Source organism: Triturus cristatus, chromosome 7, assembly GCF_964204655.1.
Source record: "Triturus cristatus chromosome 7, aTriCri1.1, whole genome shotgun sequence".
In the NCBI taxonomy this organism is placed as follows: domain Eukaryota; kingdom Metazoa; phylum Chordata; class Amphibia; order Caudata; family Salamandridae; genus Triturus; species Triturus cristatus.
In genome coordinates, this window is record NC_140590.1 from 43,083,328 (window position 1) to 43,100,932 (window position 17,605).

Consider the following 17,605-nt stretch of genomic DNA (forward strand, 5'->3'; position numbering starts at 1 on the left):
TGAAAAGAAAACGCGATCGAGACAATACCGTCGAGTGATGAGGGATTGCACGTCGAGGGGGGTTCGAATTTGACACCGACCCGGAGCGCAGCAAATCACATCCGAACCCTATGGCGATAAAAAACAATCCGGAGATGGAGTCGATAGGCACTATGCAAGCTCTAGCCTCAATACTCATTACCAGCTCGAGTGTTCATGCAGTTGATCGGGATGATGGCCTCTTGCATTCTCATCGTCCCTTATGCAAGACTCCAAATGCGTCCCTTACAGGAGTGTTTGGCACGTCAGTGGAACCAGGCTCAAGATCAGCTAACAGATCTGGTGTTGGTGGACAGCCGCACACATCGCTCTCTGCAGTGGTGGAACACACAAAACCTTTCCAAAGGGTGGCCGTTCCTCAACCCGGATCCACAGATAGTGCTAACAGCAGACACATCGCTCATCGGCTGGGGAGCTCAGTCGTCAAACACAGCAGATCCACGAATGGGAACTTCATCCTCAAGTTCTTCTTTTATTCTTTCACATGTCCTTTAGGAAAACTAAACAACTCTTTGTGGCTTTCTCCCACCTCATAAGGGCAAACCCATTTCAAAATCGGGGATTGCAAGGTGGATTGTTAAATGCATCCAAATATGCTATCTTAAAGCCAGACACACATTAACCATTGCCCCTAGAGCTCATTCCACACGCAAACTAGGGGCTTCTATGGCATTCTTAGGGAAAATTCCCCTAGATGACATCTGCAAAGCAGCAACTTGGTCTACCCCGCACACTTTCACAAAACACTACTGTGTAGATGTGCAAGCAAAACAACATAGCTAGTGTGGGCCAGGCTGTATTAAGAACACTTTTTTCAAACCACTGCAACAGATACAGGTAGCCACAGCTAATGAGGTAACTGTTGTATAGTCTATGCACAAGTATACGATCTACAGCTCATATGCCTCGAACGGAAAATGCTACTTACTAGTATGCATCTGTTGTTGGCATGGAGAACTGTAGATTCGTATACGCGCACCCGCCTCCCCGGATACCTCTATCTGTTACAGTACTATCTTACTTAGATACATTACACATGGACATCTCTTTCTATTTCTTAGTAACTCCATCATAACCCTTCATGGCAAAAACAATCTGGAGATGGAGTAGATGCCCATGCGCACTATCGTCCTAAGGAGCAGTCACCTACCTCGTGACTACAAAGACTTCTTCCAAGAAAAAAAAAAAGTGCAAACATCCAAGCCCAACACCAGATGGCGATCTATGCACAAGTATACGATCTACAGCTCATATGCCTCGAACACATTTCTGTATTTTTCGATAATATGGTGTTTTTGTCCCTTCAGGCTTAATTATGAATTATTGTCATGTCTTCATTATAATTGAGTTGCCCTGGTTATTTGCAATTTCATTCGATCCCTGCCTAGAGGAACCCTCACTAAGTAGCAGGGGGCCCTTGTTCATTTACATTTCACTTCTAGTTAGTATCAGGGCACACAAGACTTCAAAACAGAGTGCTGAGCTATAAGCTAACTGTTGCAAGAAGGAGGAGGAAAACTGCAAAACAAATTGAAAGACCCAAAGAAAACTGGGGTAAGTCTCTGCATTGGCAATGAAAGGGTCTGGGAAGCAGGATGCGATACCCACTTTTTGATGGATGTGTGTGGGAACTCGGGCTTGGCACGGCAGATGTGTGTGCACTGTACCAGCATGCCAGGCTTACATTAACAAATAAAAACCAACTCTTAACCTGGCCTCCAGTTGGCAGGGCACCAACAAGAGAACAGAAAGAAGTCAAGACTTATGAGTATTGTATTTTTGTGCACATTGTGTTTGTTGTAGTCAGACTGCACTATCAAAGGCAATCATCCCCTTATGTCTCAAATACTTCTTTAGCCATGTTAAGTGAGGGTGGTTTACCAGCTTCTCCATAACACATCCCGCCATACCAGAGATATACCACCACCACACTATATTGGTGTTAAACAGCTTTTAATAATTGTTTTTTATTACTTATTTAAACAATTTTATTACAATAAGAAATATTGCACATGGTCAACATGTTTTGTTCAGGCTAGAGTCTGTTGCAACTAGTTTGAGTCCAAAAAGAAAAGAAAAAGTATCCCACAAATGCAGACTGAATGGGGCGTCTAAAACCTGGGACAGCTTTCTGATCTAGCACTATCTTGCTCCCCTCATGCCTAATACCTTCATTTCCTGCACTGGCCTGCTTCACTCATAGCAGGCAGCTTCTTCTACTACATCTTGCACAAGCACGCCCACCTGGGTTTAGGCAGGCACCAGCCTACCCAACCTCATACCTACTTTATTGCACAGGCATCATTCTCCACCACCTCATATCTGAGCAGGGCTAACAATAGTGGTGTGTCATGAGTGGCACTATCCCGGCACAACACTATCAAAATATCCTAACATTTGAACTAGTTCCAAGGGCGAACTAACTGTATAGGCGTCCGGCCCTTCCAGTAATTGTCACATGGATGACATTAATCAAACCTGGTGTTCATATAGGAGTTTCAGAGGCCCTGGAACAAATATTGTCCCTTGAGATGGTCATCATGCAACCCAACTTGTCAGTATCTTACGAGAAAGGCTCGACAATACCAAGGTTTTGATGAGTCATTAAAACTGCTGGTGGAACATCCCATAGTTAATCCTGGCACCTCATTCCATAGTTCACATCAGCAGCAGGTGACACAGTCCACGCCCCTCCCCGCCGCATGCCGTAGTCCCCCACTACAGCAGGTAACACATTGTATGGCTGATCTCTAAAGGTAGGAGAGAACATCCCTAGGGCCCACATCATAGGCAGTTGAAAAATGGAAGGGTTCAACTCTGCAACAATTGGCACATTCGGTGGATTATCTTTGCAGCAGGCAGCGCATCACATGGATCACTTTCAGAGTCCGTTGCATAGGCTCTGTTAGACCACCACAACAGTAGGAACAGCTCTGAGCTCTACTGGGCAGGAAAAAAGCAAGTGCTCCATTGACAGAGTTGACATGCATCCCTAAGTCAAGACCTTAGCAAGGGAGGGCTTCACATAATAACTAATTGATTGTTTAATTCTTGTTGAGAGGGAGTTCTTTTCTACCTACGCCACACAGTAGATCTCAGCAAAATGTAATAGAATATTGGTCATATGCCACACCCGAAGGCACACCGAACTCAGAAGATGCACTGCTGAATCATTGCAGAAAGGACCATCACACCTAACTGCCATCTAAGGCAAAGTGGAGTAGTCGATCTCTGGACAAAATGAGAGCACTTTACACAGATGCCTCTATATAAGGTCCAAGCATATTAACCCTGGGGCCGAAAAATGTTTTAATACAAGCAGTGAACATGGACTTGGTAGAAGAATATACAGTCTTCACGGCTAGTTTGAGCACCAGAAAATAGGCCTAGATACAGTTTACTCACCTTTAAATTGACCATCTTTTGGAGAGACAACACCATACGTTTTAAAACAAGTTAATCTTCTTTGTCCTTCGGTAACCTCCTTAATGCTCTTCAGTGGAGCTTGAAAGATTGGACCTTTATATTCCAAATATTTCTCTCTTCATAAATACAAAGATAGCTTCTGAGTGGATATTTGATGCATAACGATTGGCTGTTCTTGTAAGAAATATACAGAAGTCTACAGATATCCAAGTTGAAACATTATTTCTGTAAATGACAGAACAATCTAGAAAATGTAATTCACATGAAAAGATTGTGCTAACATATGCGATCCCTGATCACAGCTGCAGTGGATGACTGAGGGTGTTCCCCAGAATACTCAAGGGTGGAAAAACTTTAAGGACCTTCGCCCTCTGCTTTGCATCATGTCTATAGGAATAATACAGAGCTACAGTTAAGCTGCAAAACTGAGTGAATGGTGTGTCCCCTTCTCTGGGTACCAGCACCGAGACAGTGACTATGTGCTACCAGGGAACTTCTTCTCTTGGTACCAGCTCTGACTCCATGACTGCATGCTTCCAGGGCACACAGAGCTAGAGCCACTGTGATCCCCTCCCCTAGGTGCAGCTTCAACACAGTGGCTACGTGCTTCTAGGGTACACCTTCAAAAGCCACAATGAGAACACAAGGTCTAGAGCCTCGAATACAAGACTGGAAGCCAAACTATGAAAGTGTTCTCCGATACAGTGGCTGTGTGCTTCCAGGGTAGATCTTCAAGAGCCACTGTGAGGGCATAAGGTGTAGAGCCTGGCATACGAGAGTGGAAGGTGATGGCAAGGCAAATAAGATGCACATTTTCCTGCCTATATCAATAATTCACAAAATACGTTTACTTCAGCTTTCTCTTTCTTTTGCCACCTGCTACTTTATTTTTTTAACAAGCCAAGATGCCCAACAGAATTCCCTGATCAAGAGAAGTCATTTTAACACGGAAAAATATTTATAGCTGAAGTTGTGCCTGCAATTAAACCACGAAGGAAGGCTGGACCAGATATTGGCAAGGACCTCTGAACACTGTCTTCTGTACACTCTGTGACCGCTGTAAGCATTATGCTGCGCAATGCCACAAAAGGTTAGAAAAGTTTCTGCCCTCTCTGCGGTGCCTTAGTTTACTCTCTGTAGCACTGACAGGAAGGTGCCACTCCTCCGCTTTAACAAAGGGTGGGTTGAAGGGCTGAGTATAGCAATGTATAGGATAAAAATAATGAGAATTAGGTAGGTTGCGTACTTCTCCACATGAGGACTGGGGAAGGTAAAGTTCTGTATGGAATAATGAGGTATGCCTGAACAGAGAACTGCAGCTGAAAAAGTCAAACTTGAACAGATTACTGTGGTGCACTAAGGGAGGAAACCCTTGGGTACAGGTGCTCTAATCTGGGACTAAACACCAGACTCTGCAGAACATATGGCCGATGACCTGATAGCAAACTCACCAATTTCAGCAAGAGGTTTGTTGCCCAGTAGCACTGTAGCTTTACTTTCTTGAAATTTCTTAACGTGCTTCTTGGAACCTCTGAGTCTGTAAAAAACCTTTGTGTACAATAGAGTAGCCAGTGACATCCAAGGGTTTGAGTAACAGAGTTGCATATTGCTAAGAGTGAAAGTGTCACCATGTAAGCCGGTTTTATTTGAAATATTACAGAAAGATTTAGTTTTCATCAAGAGATTTTTTTACTGGATTGTAAAAATTAATGTAAAAACCGGAAGAGAAAGTCTGGTTGAAAAGAAAAGTAGAAACGGCAATACCCAACGTTGTGCCGAAATGACACGCACATTCTAAGAGCTACATTTTACCAGTGTATATTGTTGAGAACATGATTTGTAACTAGCAGAAGTAAGGGGAACAAAAGGCACATTCCTCGAGAAGCCTTCAAATTGTTTAAAAACAAAATTCACATCGGTCTGTAGACCTGCACCTGCTAGGCAAAGTGGTGATATTTTAGTGAAGCTTGTGGCCTACAGTCACATTACACATCGCTCTAGCTCTGTGTCTGCAAGCTTGCGGCCTGCCAGTCACATTACAAATTGCCCTGTGTGTGTGTCTGGGTTCTGCTTTCTCACGTATGGCCCATGCAACCTTTAGCTGCCTGCCCATTCCCCCTTATGATGGCGAAAGTGCCTGCTGTACCCACTATTTCTGCAAGATGAGTCTTCTACTTAATTTCGATGTGAGTTAGCAGAGACCAGAAACTGTCTAGTGCCCTCTCCAAGACTGTTCATGGTGAAAAACATCCCTTCCCTCATTGCAGTAGATACCCCACACCCATACTTCGTCAAGTTATCAATGGGAGAAGAAACCAGTTACTTGTAATAATGGTTTTGAGACTTGAAACTTTTCTAGATTCACGTTCACTGCTATCTAGTGGCTGGGCTGGGAAGTGCTAGCAACTAGATTCATACTCTGGACCCCTATAGAATCCATACGCCCTTTAGTTTTCTCCTCTGTCTACCTCATCAGCTCCCTTTGCTCAAGTAAACTGAACTACTATTCCAAGTTTCCTCTCCCTCTCACTGCACTAACCCTTCCCCACTAAAACCTAAACATTTTGTGTGAATCAGTACACACACTCTCCTTTCTGGACACCTTTGGTTCACCATCCTTGGCTTCAACAAGTCTTATACGCAATTGTGCAAGCTGTGGGAGAAAGATAGGAAGAAATGCGTTTGCTCGGCTGCCCCCAGTGAGAAGGGATAGAGAACGTTTACATTCAGAGTAGTTTAGGATTGGGAAGGCTGTCAAGCAGTACCTTCCCTCTCAAGTCGCTGTTCCGTTAGCCCGATAGCCAACTGAAGAATTCAAGGACTTGAAAGAAAAGTTCTGGTCTGATCAGAGGATGTAAAAACTTCTGAAGAGATCCAAGATGCCTCGCCTGTCTCTAAGAGGTAATACCTGAAGCTACATATAGAAGCTAAAGTTGCAAAATCACGGAATGCTTGAGACTTGATAAGAGGCCTGGTTGCCAACATTCATTAGAACGGTAAACAGCGTTAACAACGTATGGCGTTACAATGCGGTTGTTACAACGACCACGTTGTTAGTTCGCATACCGTTAAATGCAAGTCAGAACAACAACTTGCATTGTAAGGGGCAGAAGGTGTTGGATTTAAAATCCAACATCTTCCCTACTGTCTGCACAGACTGGAGTTGGAATAGTAAATTATACTATTTCCAACATCCAGCGCCCCTTACAACGCAAAGTCGTTGTTCCGACTTGCGTTGTAACGGTATGCGAACTAACAACGACCGCGTTGGAACGCCATGCGTTGTAAAAGCATGCGAAATAAGGTGGCATATTCATTAGAACTCCGCATTAGCTTTATTCAAAGCAACAATAATCAGGCTGCCTCAACCTTGCCCCAAATTTAGGACAATCCAAAGCAGAGACAGCAGATGTGCTGACCTGAGGAAATGTGAGCTTCTATCTCCAAATGGCCCATTCCCTAGAGGCATTATGTATACACAGGGACGCGGTGCCAGAGCAGTGCTTTACAGCGTATGCCATTAGCGAATAAAGCACAGTAAGCTCAGTCAAACGAGCTTGAGAATGAAAGTCTGAAACATGGATGAAACTAGAAAAACTTTCAATAAAGGTTCTTAGAAGGCATTAAAAACAGGAAGCACCACTAATGACCATACATTCAAATGTCCTCTAAATAAGCACAGGCTCAGGTGAACAAGCTCTGCACACCACAGATCTTCCCCAAAGGAGAAGCATTTTGATGTTTGTGAACTCTCCCACAGATGACAAAGATGGTTATATGGGTTAAATATCTAGAGATTGAATAACTAATCACCAAAAGTTTTCAAGTCTGATGTCATATGTGTGGGGAAGGCATAAGGCCATTCTTCGCTTGGTCCGTCAACAGAAAGTTTCCACAAGCCCTGCCTGAAACAGGGAATGATGTCGAACCACTAGTCCCAGACTAACTGACCTGGGAAAGAAAGGTTGTCAAGATTGTTCTGCAACAGTGGAGACAAGGCAATATTGAGGGCGTGTCAAAACTACAGGGTGGGGGTGTCCAACATAACCCAGGAGGACCTAAAACATGCCATATTTTCTGTATACCAGCACAAAATACATTTCCATATAAGGAATCTAAAGTTAGCCGGTAGTCATTTGAAAAGGTTTCATGAACCCACCCTTTGAACTTACTTATGTATATATAATATTTGTTAGGCCATTTGGCTAAGAATCTGTAATGATATAAAAAAAAGTAATGTTCTGATATACACCTTCTCACAAAGGCCACATTCTTCAAACAGTCCCATGCAGGAGCAGTGTAACATGGGCATTCGACAAAGGAGACCAAAACATACTAAAAACCTAAATCGATACATGCTAAAGACAGAGCACTAGTCTCTGAAAACAGAGAACATAACTTACTGATTCCTTTACGTGCTAAACAGACCTTTTTCACAGAAAACACAGACTGTTACTTCTGAAAACAGATACCTTCATTCTCTAAAAACAGAGACTGTTACACTGATGAAAAACAGACTTTAATTTTCCAGGAGACCAGTACCTGTTGCAAACATTAGCTGGTACTTTCTAAAAATGGACAAGTATTCTCTGAACCTGTCTTGCTAAAAACAAAGATCTTTATTTTCTGAAAACAAGAGACCTTTCCACCCACAAAATGAGTGTTTCCTTACTGAAAGCAGAGCCATTCACTCTTTGAAAAGAGTCGCCTTTGCTTCCTGACAAAAAAAGCCTCAGAGGAGTGGGACACTGTACTGTTTGATTCAACAAGTGTTTATTGCGAGTAACATTTCTTCTCTGTTTAAACTACAGCAGTCTCCTTTCCTGCCCGATGTTGAACCAAGCCCAACAAATCGGTCAGTAATATGTGGCCACTCTTGTGCATCACTACCCAGGACTGTTGATGTGCAACCAGCTCATCATACATTTAGCTACAACTCAATCGGCTGAACCCGAGCAGCTACGCGAAGGAACAGTATGGAGAGTTTGTGTAGCACGCTGCAAAGGTAATCATTTGCAAGGCTTTTATTGCTCATCTGACGGCACCGAGAAGGCTGGTTTGCAGCTCTTCTCTGAAGGGCCCATCATTGTAATGGGACCTTACCCATTACAGGTAATTGTTCCAGCCTCAGCACAAGGTACTCCGAACTTACAAGGCAGGGCGTGTACGACCTTCCAAATGGTTCACCATCAGTTAGGTGTTGGGAGCCTCAGGATAAGGAGGAATGTAACCCAAGGACATGTGGATTGTCAGGAGCTTGCTGCACGTCCAGGGCACATCACTTCCACAGGAAGGAGTGCCAGTACTGGGTGGCCCACCAAGACACGGTCTGCACTGCAGTAGAAATGACTATGTCTGTGCAGTTCAGGCAGGACCTTCCTGCATTACAGTAAGGAGTGCTACAACAGTGCAATCTGCCCAGGAGTGGATAGTGAGGGAATGAGTTAAGATACGTCTGTAATACACTCTACCGCTGGGTGGTTCCAGATGAACAAGTTACTTACCTTAGGTAAAGCTTTCTGTTGGATACTCTAACTGCAGATTCCACATCTTTTGAATTCCCCTAGGTGCCACACTGGATATGGAAACTTTATTGCAATTACTCTTATGTACCAATAAGTGGTGTCATTGAACTCCACAGTGGCTTCATCTCACATCCAGAGGTTATAGCGAAGAGCCACAAATAGGCACCACAAACACATGCTAATGTCACTCAATCATAGTTACTTATCTAGCACCGCAAATCGACTATGAGGTCTCAAGGCGCTGAGGTTGCTGGTCACTTGGTGCTAGACTGCTCAGTCGAACAGCCAGGTCTTGAGGCCTTTCCTGAACGCCGACAGCGATGAGGTGGTTCTGAGGTGCAGGGGAAATGTCCGTTTACAATAAAGCATTCCTTGTTCTTAGACTCAGAGTGTCAGTGACAGATCCGAATCCTGACAATATGCAGAATCTAACATGGAATCTGCTTACCACCTAGAAGTTCACACCACAGAAAGGAGAGGTGCGGAGGCCAGTTAGAAACCGCATTCACCAAAAAGAGTGTTTATCAAGGGTATGCAACATGTTCTTCTGATCGACACTTCTAAATTCACATTCCTCACCCTTTGAATAGATGGCAAAACCATACCCTTCAAGATGGAGGGCCTGATTATTGGACAGTACACCAGGAAGTACTGAAGGACCAAGATGGTAAAATGGCCCTTCTTGTGGACCTGAGAGTCAATACAGTAGTGCCTAGTGAAAATGTTGACAGACACCCACTTTGCAATCTGGCAGATGTCCAGCAACAGTAAAGCCCTAGCTGAAGCTATCGTGGGAAGCTTTGGTGGAATAAGACCGAAGGCTCTGATACGGCTCCTTCTTGGCCAAGGCATTGATACAAGACCAGTGTCTGGACTAACTATCCTTCTTTGCATTGTCAGGGCCAACAAAGAGTTGGTTGTCCACCCGGTGTTCTGTAGTTCGACTGATATGAAAACTCTTGAGATCCAACAGGTGAAGCCTCTCCTACTCCTCCTAGAGGGGCGGGGCACAGAAAAAAAGAAGGAAGTGTGATGAACTGTCTCACATGGAAGGGCAATATCACTGTCGGAAGAAGGGATGCTGAACTCCGAAGTACTAACTTACTCAGAAAGAAGGCTGTATAGGGAGAGTGCATTGACAGCACCTCCAGTTCAGTGATGGAATGCACAGACGTGATTGAATGGGGGAGAGACTATTGAGACTCGGTAACCTCAAAGAACAGCTGTGCTTAGGCCCAAATAGAGACATGCACATTAAAAGCACAAGGATCATGTTAAGGTACCACAGTTCATAATACAGTGCTTTGCTACCTTCTGGCTAGATCAGCAGTATAGAAATACCTCATACATACGTACATACATAATAAAGGGCATAGGAGTAAATTTACTTAAGCCACTTCAAATAAATCATCACGACCAGCGATTTGAACAGAGAGGGCTTATTAGGCATATGGAGAAAGGCAGAGAGCGACAACAAATACAATTTTAGAAGTGACCACAGCAGCCCAGGAAATCCCCAGAAGGTCTAGCCAGTGCCCCAGTCTAGGAACCTCGCGTCAGATCACGAGACCCCCTCCAGTCTCAGCTGGATGGCACACCGTTTCTAAAGATGGATGTGGTGGCCTCTGATCCCAACTTCATCCAGGTGGCCTGGCTAGTCCAGAGCCGACATATCTGTCATTACCATGAGCTCTGGTTGAGATGGGGAGAAGGTTTGCTGCAAGTCAAGTTGGTATCCTTCATCCACTATTGAAGGTCTTCGGCCGACCTGTTCAACACATGGATGTTGTCTAATGCATCCTAGTGCTGAGCCAACTGAAGGCAAAAGTTCCACTGCAAAGTAAGCACGTGCCAACAGGCATGAGGCACTTGCAGGATACACGAGGCCAGAAGACCAAGAAGTCTCAGAACCATTCAGGCTCAAACACAAGGCCGAGCCTGAAATACTGGCATATCCTAAATGTTGTTTTATGTAGATTTGTAGAGCGTACTATCACTCGGGCGGGTATCCATGCACTGAGCAGGTAGGTCTAGTTTCCCTTGGGTGTAGAACGGTTTTTGGAGTAGGGGGTTGGGGGCGGCAGGGTGGGTAGGGAGGCAGTCGGTTGGGTGATGGCAAATGTTTTAGTAAAAAAAACAAGGAGTGATGAGAATGTTTTGGGGTAGAATGGATTTGAAGACCACAGTTTAGATCGGCTCAGTAAAGGGAATCATCTGCAATGGCCAAAGATGGGATTTCAGCATGCGGATGGAGAACACCAGGGAAGACAATAGGGACATGGTCAACCACAGTTGGTGGCAACTGACTGTGAACAGCCTGGCTTCAACAGGCAGTCAAGATATGGGAATACATGCACACCCGATGTGCAAAGACGTGAAGGGACCCACTCCATCACAGTAATAAATACCTGTGGTGAAAAGGTGAGGCTGAAGGGTAGGACGTGGACACGGATGTGTTCCTTCCTCACAACAAAGAATAGGAAACACCTGTGGATCTGCAGAAAGGGTACAAGGACACCGTCTGATTACCAGGATCTAATCACCCTGTCTTTTGTGGGCACCAAGATTTGACAGGAGTAGTATCCTTTGACCCTCTCCTTCTCAGGGCTCTCTACTGGCACTTTGACTGAACCCCTTCAACAAGGAGTGAGTGGAAAAGGAGTTGCTGCAGAGGGGACTGATAGGAAAGGAAGGGCTTAACCATGACAACCATCCACAGAATACTGTGGTCTTAGGACACGCCAACATGGCAGGTAACTACAGAGAGGAGAATCGAAGCAGCTCTGCGTTGGCAGCAGCAGGGTAAAAGAAAGGTGCAGACAGGCCATGTTGTTGGTAGCCTGTCATCTGCCACTACTTCTCTCTTTGGCTAAGCAGGCTGACATGGCTGTGGCTGGCAGTAAGCCAGGCCCCTGAATTAAATCTTGAATTTCCAGTATTGTTGATGGAGCTGGCTGGCCACTGAGAGAAAGTCCACAGATCAGGTCATAGCTGGCTATGTTTGACCTGCTCCAATGCTGAATTGGCATTTCCTCTAAAGAACATGAAGGCATCAAAAGGAGCATCAATATGGGATGTCCCGGAGAAAACGTCCATGTATGGCAGTGAGCAAGGTCCACTCAGACTGGGGTGTCCAGACCGGACCATAACACATATATACTTGGCCACAAAATGTCTAAACTGGACTGCATAAACGTGCTTCGATCTCGGAGTCCAGCAGGGCCTTAGGCAAGACATTCAGGTTCACGTTGTTGGCTGACGGCTCAACCACAAGCCTTCTCAGGTGTGGGATGTTCTGTCTGAAAGGTCAGATCTTCCCGGAAGACCTATGGCGCCTATCTAGTAGGGACGCTACCAGCAGCACTGAGCATTATTTCCACCATCAGGATTTCTGTCAGAGTGTAACTGAAGGGTAGCAAAGGAGCTGAAGTACCAGTTTGCAAGATCCCTAGGCAAATTAGCTTTATCTTCCATAGGTGCCGACTGTAGTTCCAACTCCTCTGCGGCCCTCACTGCACAGGAGGCTCTTTGTTCAGTGGGGCGCCCCAAAGGAGCAGCCACTTCCATATCTTGTGAAGTACCAAGACCATTAGCATTTTTAACGTCTAAATGCTGCCTAGCATAAGTACAGTGAGGGGGTAACGAATTGTCCACTGCCTCAACGTCCAATGGGACATTCTCTCCTGTACTGCATCAGAGCCTGAACTGAACAAGGTCTCAAGTAGCAGGAAAAAGCCTGTGATTTGGGTCTTTACTGTCCTCATTTGTTGCCTGGTGAAGTACAACTTCCCTTCTCACTCCCCGATGGCCTTCTGATGCACGAGGAACGACTTGCTGCATGACTTTGAATTGTGCTTCAATCGTACCAAAGGCAGATGTTATGCAGGTCCATAACCAAGCATTGCTTCCTGCAGGTGTAGCACAGCCTGAAGTCCATAGTCTTCGGGGGAGACTTCTTCCTTCCATATTGTCATTGATAAACTGTATAGGAAGTCAGTGATGAACCATTAAAAATTTGAAAGAGGGCCTCCGATCGACATTGAAGAGAAAGTTAAAAAAAGAAAAGAAAAAAAAAGGAAATGATGTCTGCACGCAGGGGTGGCACATATACAGCTCCTCACTGTCACTTCCAGAGGACGGGACAAGTCACCAAGTAGTCCAATGGAATCACCTCTCTGCACACAGGGGCAATTACTAAACAATGTTTAAATCCATGCCGGTGCCTGGGGAATTTAACAGGCGAGGAATCTGCAGTGAGAAGTATCCATCCGAAGTATGTGCTCTGGCGAGGATTTCAATAAATGACGTTGCCAGGTGTGTGCTATCTCGAGTGGCTATGCAGAGCTGAACTGAGGTAAGCAGCATTAAGCCAGTGGGCCATTAGCATCTGGAAAAGGGTGGTCAAAAGACTTTATCTGCAAGTACATTAGAGCTGAACATGTTAACTGCCTGGCCTGTAGTCCACCTTGTACATGCTGCCAGATTTGTAGTAAGACTTGTGTCGTCCACAAAGACTGAAGCCCTTCCTGCTTTATTTAAGGACTGAGCAGCAAGTTTAGTCTAAGTGCTCAGGCCCTGCATGCACGACAGCCAGCACAGGCCAGTACAGCGCTTCCCAGCTTCAATGAAAAGAAGACCAGGACTTCTTGGTACTGCCCGCGCTCTGTCTTGCGGAGTTGCAAACTTGCATGGCCCACACAGGCCCAGCCTGCTGACTCAAAAGATCTATACACGAAAACTACTAATGTGCACAAACCTCACTGCTGCCTCTTTTGACCTCAACACTGCTGCTCCCCGACAGGAGGATATTCCCAAGGAACTGCAACAAAAGCACAGCTGTCTAGAAGATGTTCTAGTCTCTGCAGTGACCTAATTAAAGTGTTAACCAGAGATAAGACACACAAACAATACAATAACCTGGTCGCCACTAATTCATCACAGGGCAAGCCAGAACTAAAAACACAGAGCCTCACATCACCAGGCTCTACAGGCCAAAGGCATCTGAAGATGAAGCCTGCAGGGTCTTTAGTTAATTAACATGTACTAGACATGGTCACTGAGGATTACCACAGTGACATACAGGCTCCAGCGTCGAGGATAAAAATAGAACAGTAACAAGATAGCACCTTCCAAATCCTGCAGAGCAAGCAGGTTTTCTAATGATTTGTCTCAAACGCATTGGGTAGTACACTGAAATAATTGGATCCAGTAAAAACCCTAAAACTGAGCAGTGAAAGCCAGGGGTAGAGATGTGGATGCAGGAGAAGTTACTTACCTGTAACACTGGGGTCGCAGCAAAGTAACTTTCATAAATGTCTAACGGAGGACAACGAAATCCAACAATGTTGTTGAAAGAGGCAAACAAGTCCCACAATGGTACTGATGCTGAGACACCAATCTGATGTGCTCTTGAAGCAAATAAGAATTAAGACAATGGCACTGAAGCTAAAGGGATTCTGGAGTCAATGTCCTCAGAGTCTACTAGAAGTAATACCGGAATGCTAGATCACAGCCATCAGGTGCCAGAGTAGTGCAATCCTGTGACTATGTTAAGCTGTAGCAGACACTGTATCAAGGAACTCTTATCCGAAGACCCGATTCGTACTTTATGTAATGTACAAATAACATAATTCATCGGACTATGAGAGTTAGGTACTCTGCGAACAACCTGAGGTGAAAGAACCTCTACTGTGACATATTAGATCAGCGCTGTGGTGATTTAACAGGCAGAAGGATTAACATAAGTGCCTGCATGTTTTCAAAAAGCCCGTGGCCTACCCCTGCCATACATGCCCTAAAAGTCACTGCAGAAGGCTTCCCCTTCCTTCTCTGTATGAACCTATTCCTCCAGTCTCCCTCCAGTTTACTAGTACTCATTCCCCTGCTTGCGGCTTGAGGGGTTCTCCCACTGCTTACATGCAACGTAAGGTTTATACCCTGAGAAACCTTCACTGCGCGAACACCCACCTGGTCTGCCTCAAGGCCCCAGAGAATTAGTGCGATAAAAGTTTTTAAAAGTAACACCCGTTGCACCCACTTTCACTATTAACACAGAAGCCGAGGGTGCCAAAGATCTTAAAATATTTAACATTACTATAAAGGGAAAGAATAAAGTGGGAACTTTACAAACATCCACTTCTGTCCTCGGACAGCATGGCGTTGGTTGGGCACCAGCAGTGGGTACTGCAGGGGATGCATCATATTTCTGGAATGGTTCATAATCCATACCAACAAGGCCATCCTCTTCCATTAAGCACCACCTCACACTGCAGGTGGGCGTGTGCAAGCATTAGGCACACTTTGCCCAGGAAAACACTGTCTCCCCAGCATCATGGCTTCCACTACAGTTCCTTCTTGTTCCAACAACATCTCAAGCGTTGAACCCTCCCAGCCATCATCACCGGAACCTGGTGGGAGGAAAGTCGTATCCAGGCTTGAGAGCCAGGTTGCCCACTTCAGATGTTCTCCCATGCCACATAACTGTGACCAGTGCATTCCCAGACCTCTTCACCTCTGAAGAGGCATCTCGTCTATGCCTCCCAAAATTCAGAGGTGTAAGATTCTGCTTTCAGGAGGGAAGATGAGAAAGGTTGAAAAGGGAAAGGTGAAAAGGCGGCTCTTAATACTTGGAGGGGCTGGGAGCATCAGAGGGGCAAGCAATGCTCCGGAAGGTCCCAGAAGGCCACTTCCATAAACCTTCTCAGAATGCACCATATCATCTTCAAAGGCTCAGCATGTCATTCAGGGCATTCATCTGCTGTTGGTACTAGTACTGCATGACACAGGCGGGACCACATCACCACCGGCAGCTGGCGATCCGTGGTTATGCTCCCAGTCGCCTTCCGTCATCTCCACCACCCTTTGTGAGGAATCCGTTGGGGCAGGTGAAGGAGACTGTGGCACTGACATCGTTGAGGGCTGCACATCAATGGTGTAACCATGACCTGTGCTGGTGCCAGAGGTGTGGGGACCTGGAGTTGAGCAGCCTGCTTGGTCACCGGACTGTTGACCTGGGATGGCGGGAAACTCTGTTGGCGTGGCCGCCTGCATAATCTTCTGACGCACCTCTCTAATCTTAAGCTGCAGACACACCTTGGTGGGGAAGATCTCGACGTAGCGGGCCTGGAATGCAGCTGTTGCCTGAGCTGGAAGACAAAGTAATATGGATTAGTACAAACCTAGTGTGTTTCTTATGCTGAAACTGCTATTGCTAATTAATAACTGCCACAGCAACCTAGGCCTCCATCTTCCACTCCCAAAACGGAAAGGTCTCCAAGAACTGCCCCCCCCCCCCAAATAAAACTGTACCAGGTCCTGAGCTCGGACACAAAAAGTATTTCAGGAAGCTTGTCAACTGGGGCATCACCTGCAAGGAAACTCAGGCTTTATACTACTTGTTCATCACCCACAACCGAGAAGAAAGAAGTAGTGATCCTCAGCAAGAACACCTTTCCATGGGACTTAAAATGGTAGCACACCCTGCACCCATGCCAAGAGCCTCGGAATAACCCAACTGGACATGACCGCACAAGTCAACGCCCCAACGCCTCCTGTTTACACGCCCTGAAGAAGATCTTTAAATGGCTCCAAAGCAACACTAGAAAAACTGTCACACATGCCCTGTCACCAGCAAGTTGGACAACGGGAACCCTCTCTACACTGGGATCATCATCAAGCAACTCACGTAAGACTACAAACCATTCAGAACTCAGCAAACAGACTAATCCTCAATCTCCCACGCAGGACTTACATCAAACCCTCCCTCAGGGAGCTCCAGTGGCTCCCGAGACACACATGCATTCATTTCAAACTTCTCAGACACATTCAAGACACTATACAACTTGGGCCCAACCTTCCTGAACAGTGGCATCCCTACCACCAACCCCCCAGACCCCTCCGCTTTGCAGGACTCCTGCTTGCGCACATCCCACACAGACACAGACCAGGAGGACGAGCAGTGTATTACATTGCTCCTCTCACTCCACATCACATCCCCCCTGTCGCTTCTTGAATTCATCAAGACGTTGAAGACCTGGCCTTTCAATTAACCAACCTAGCATAGGCAGAGCCAGGCAAACACACCCGCTCGGCGCCAGGATACCTTCACGGGGGATAGTTCACTTTACAAATGCACATCACATAACACACATACAGACTTGCTGGATTACTCTTTGGACTGTGGTCACTTTAGTAAGTCAAGGGAATGATTATTTGGACCTTAAGTCTTTAAACACAACACATACAAGCATAATAACTTTTATACATACATTCACTTAAATAGCCTGCATAATTTAACATGATAAATAAAATCCTATTAAAACCTAAATACCTTAAACTAAACCCATTCTTTATGTTGTCACCTTGACCAGGATATAGAAATACTAACTTGTTATAAAAAAATGCCAGTCTATATATACATAAAAAGCTTTTTGACAGCAATCATGAGCCTCCCAATACCACATGCTGTATCCAAGGAATGGATTTCGGTAAAAAAATCTACAGCTTGAGCATGGTTTCTAATACCATATTTTAAAACGACTGGGCGTAAATGAAATTTGCTCAGGGTCAGAACTTTTAGGCAGTACAATAAAATGTACAAAATATGGCATCTAGTG

General features: G+C 45.3%; 1 protein-coding gene across 1 annotated transcript in view; it reads right to left on the minus strand.

Moving 5' to 3' along the window:
- Positions 1–1,975: 1,975 nt before the first annotated feature.
- The window catches only part of CIC (capicua transcriptional repressor), a 786,494-nt gene continuing 770,864 nt past the window's right edge, over positions 1,976–17,605 (minus strand). Inside the window, exon 21 of the mRNA XM_085615585.1 lies at positions 1,976–16,135. Coding sequence (XP_085471711.1) covers positions 15,741–16,135 — 395 coding nt within the window. The 3' untranslated portion in view covers positions 1,976–15,740. The remainder of the gene's footprint in view (positions 16,136–17,605) is intronic.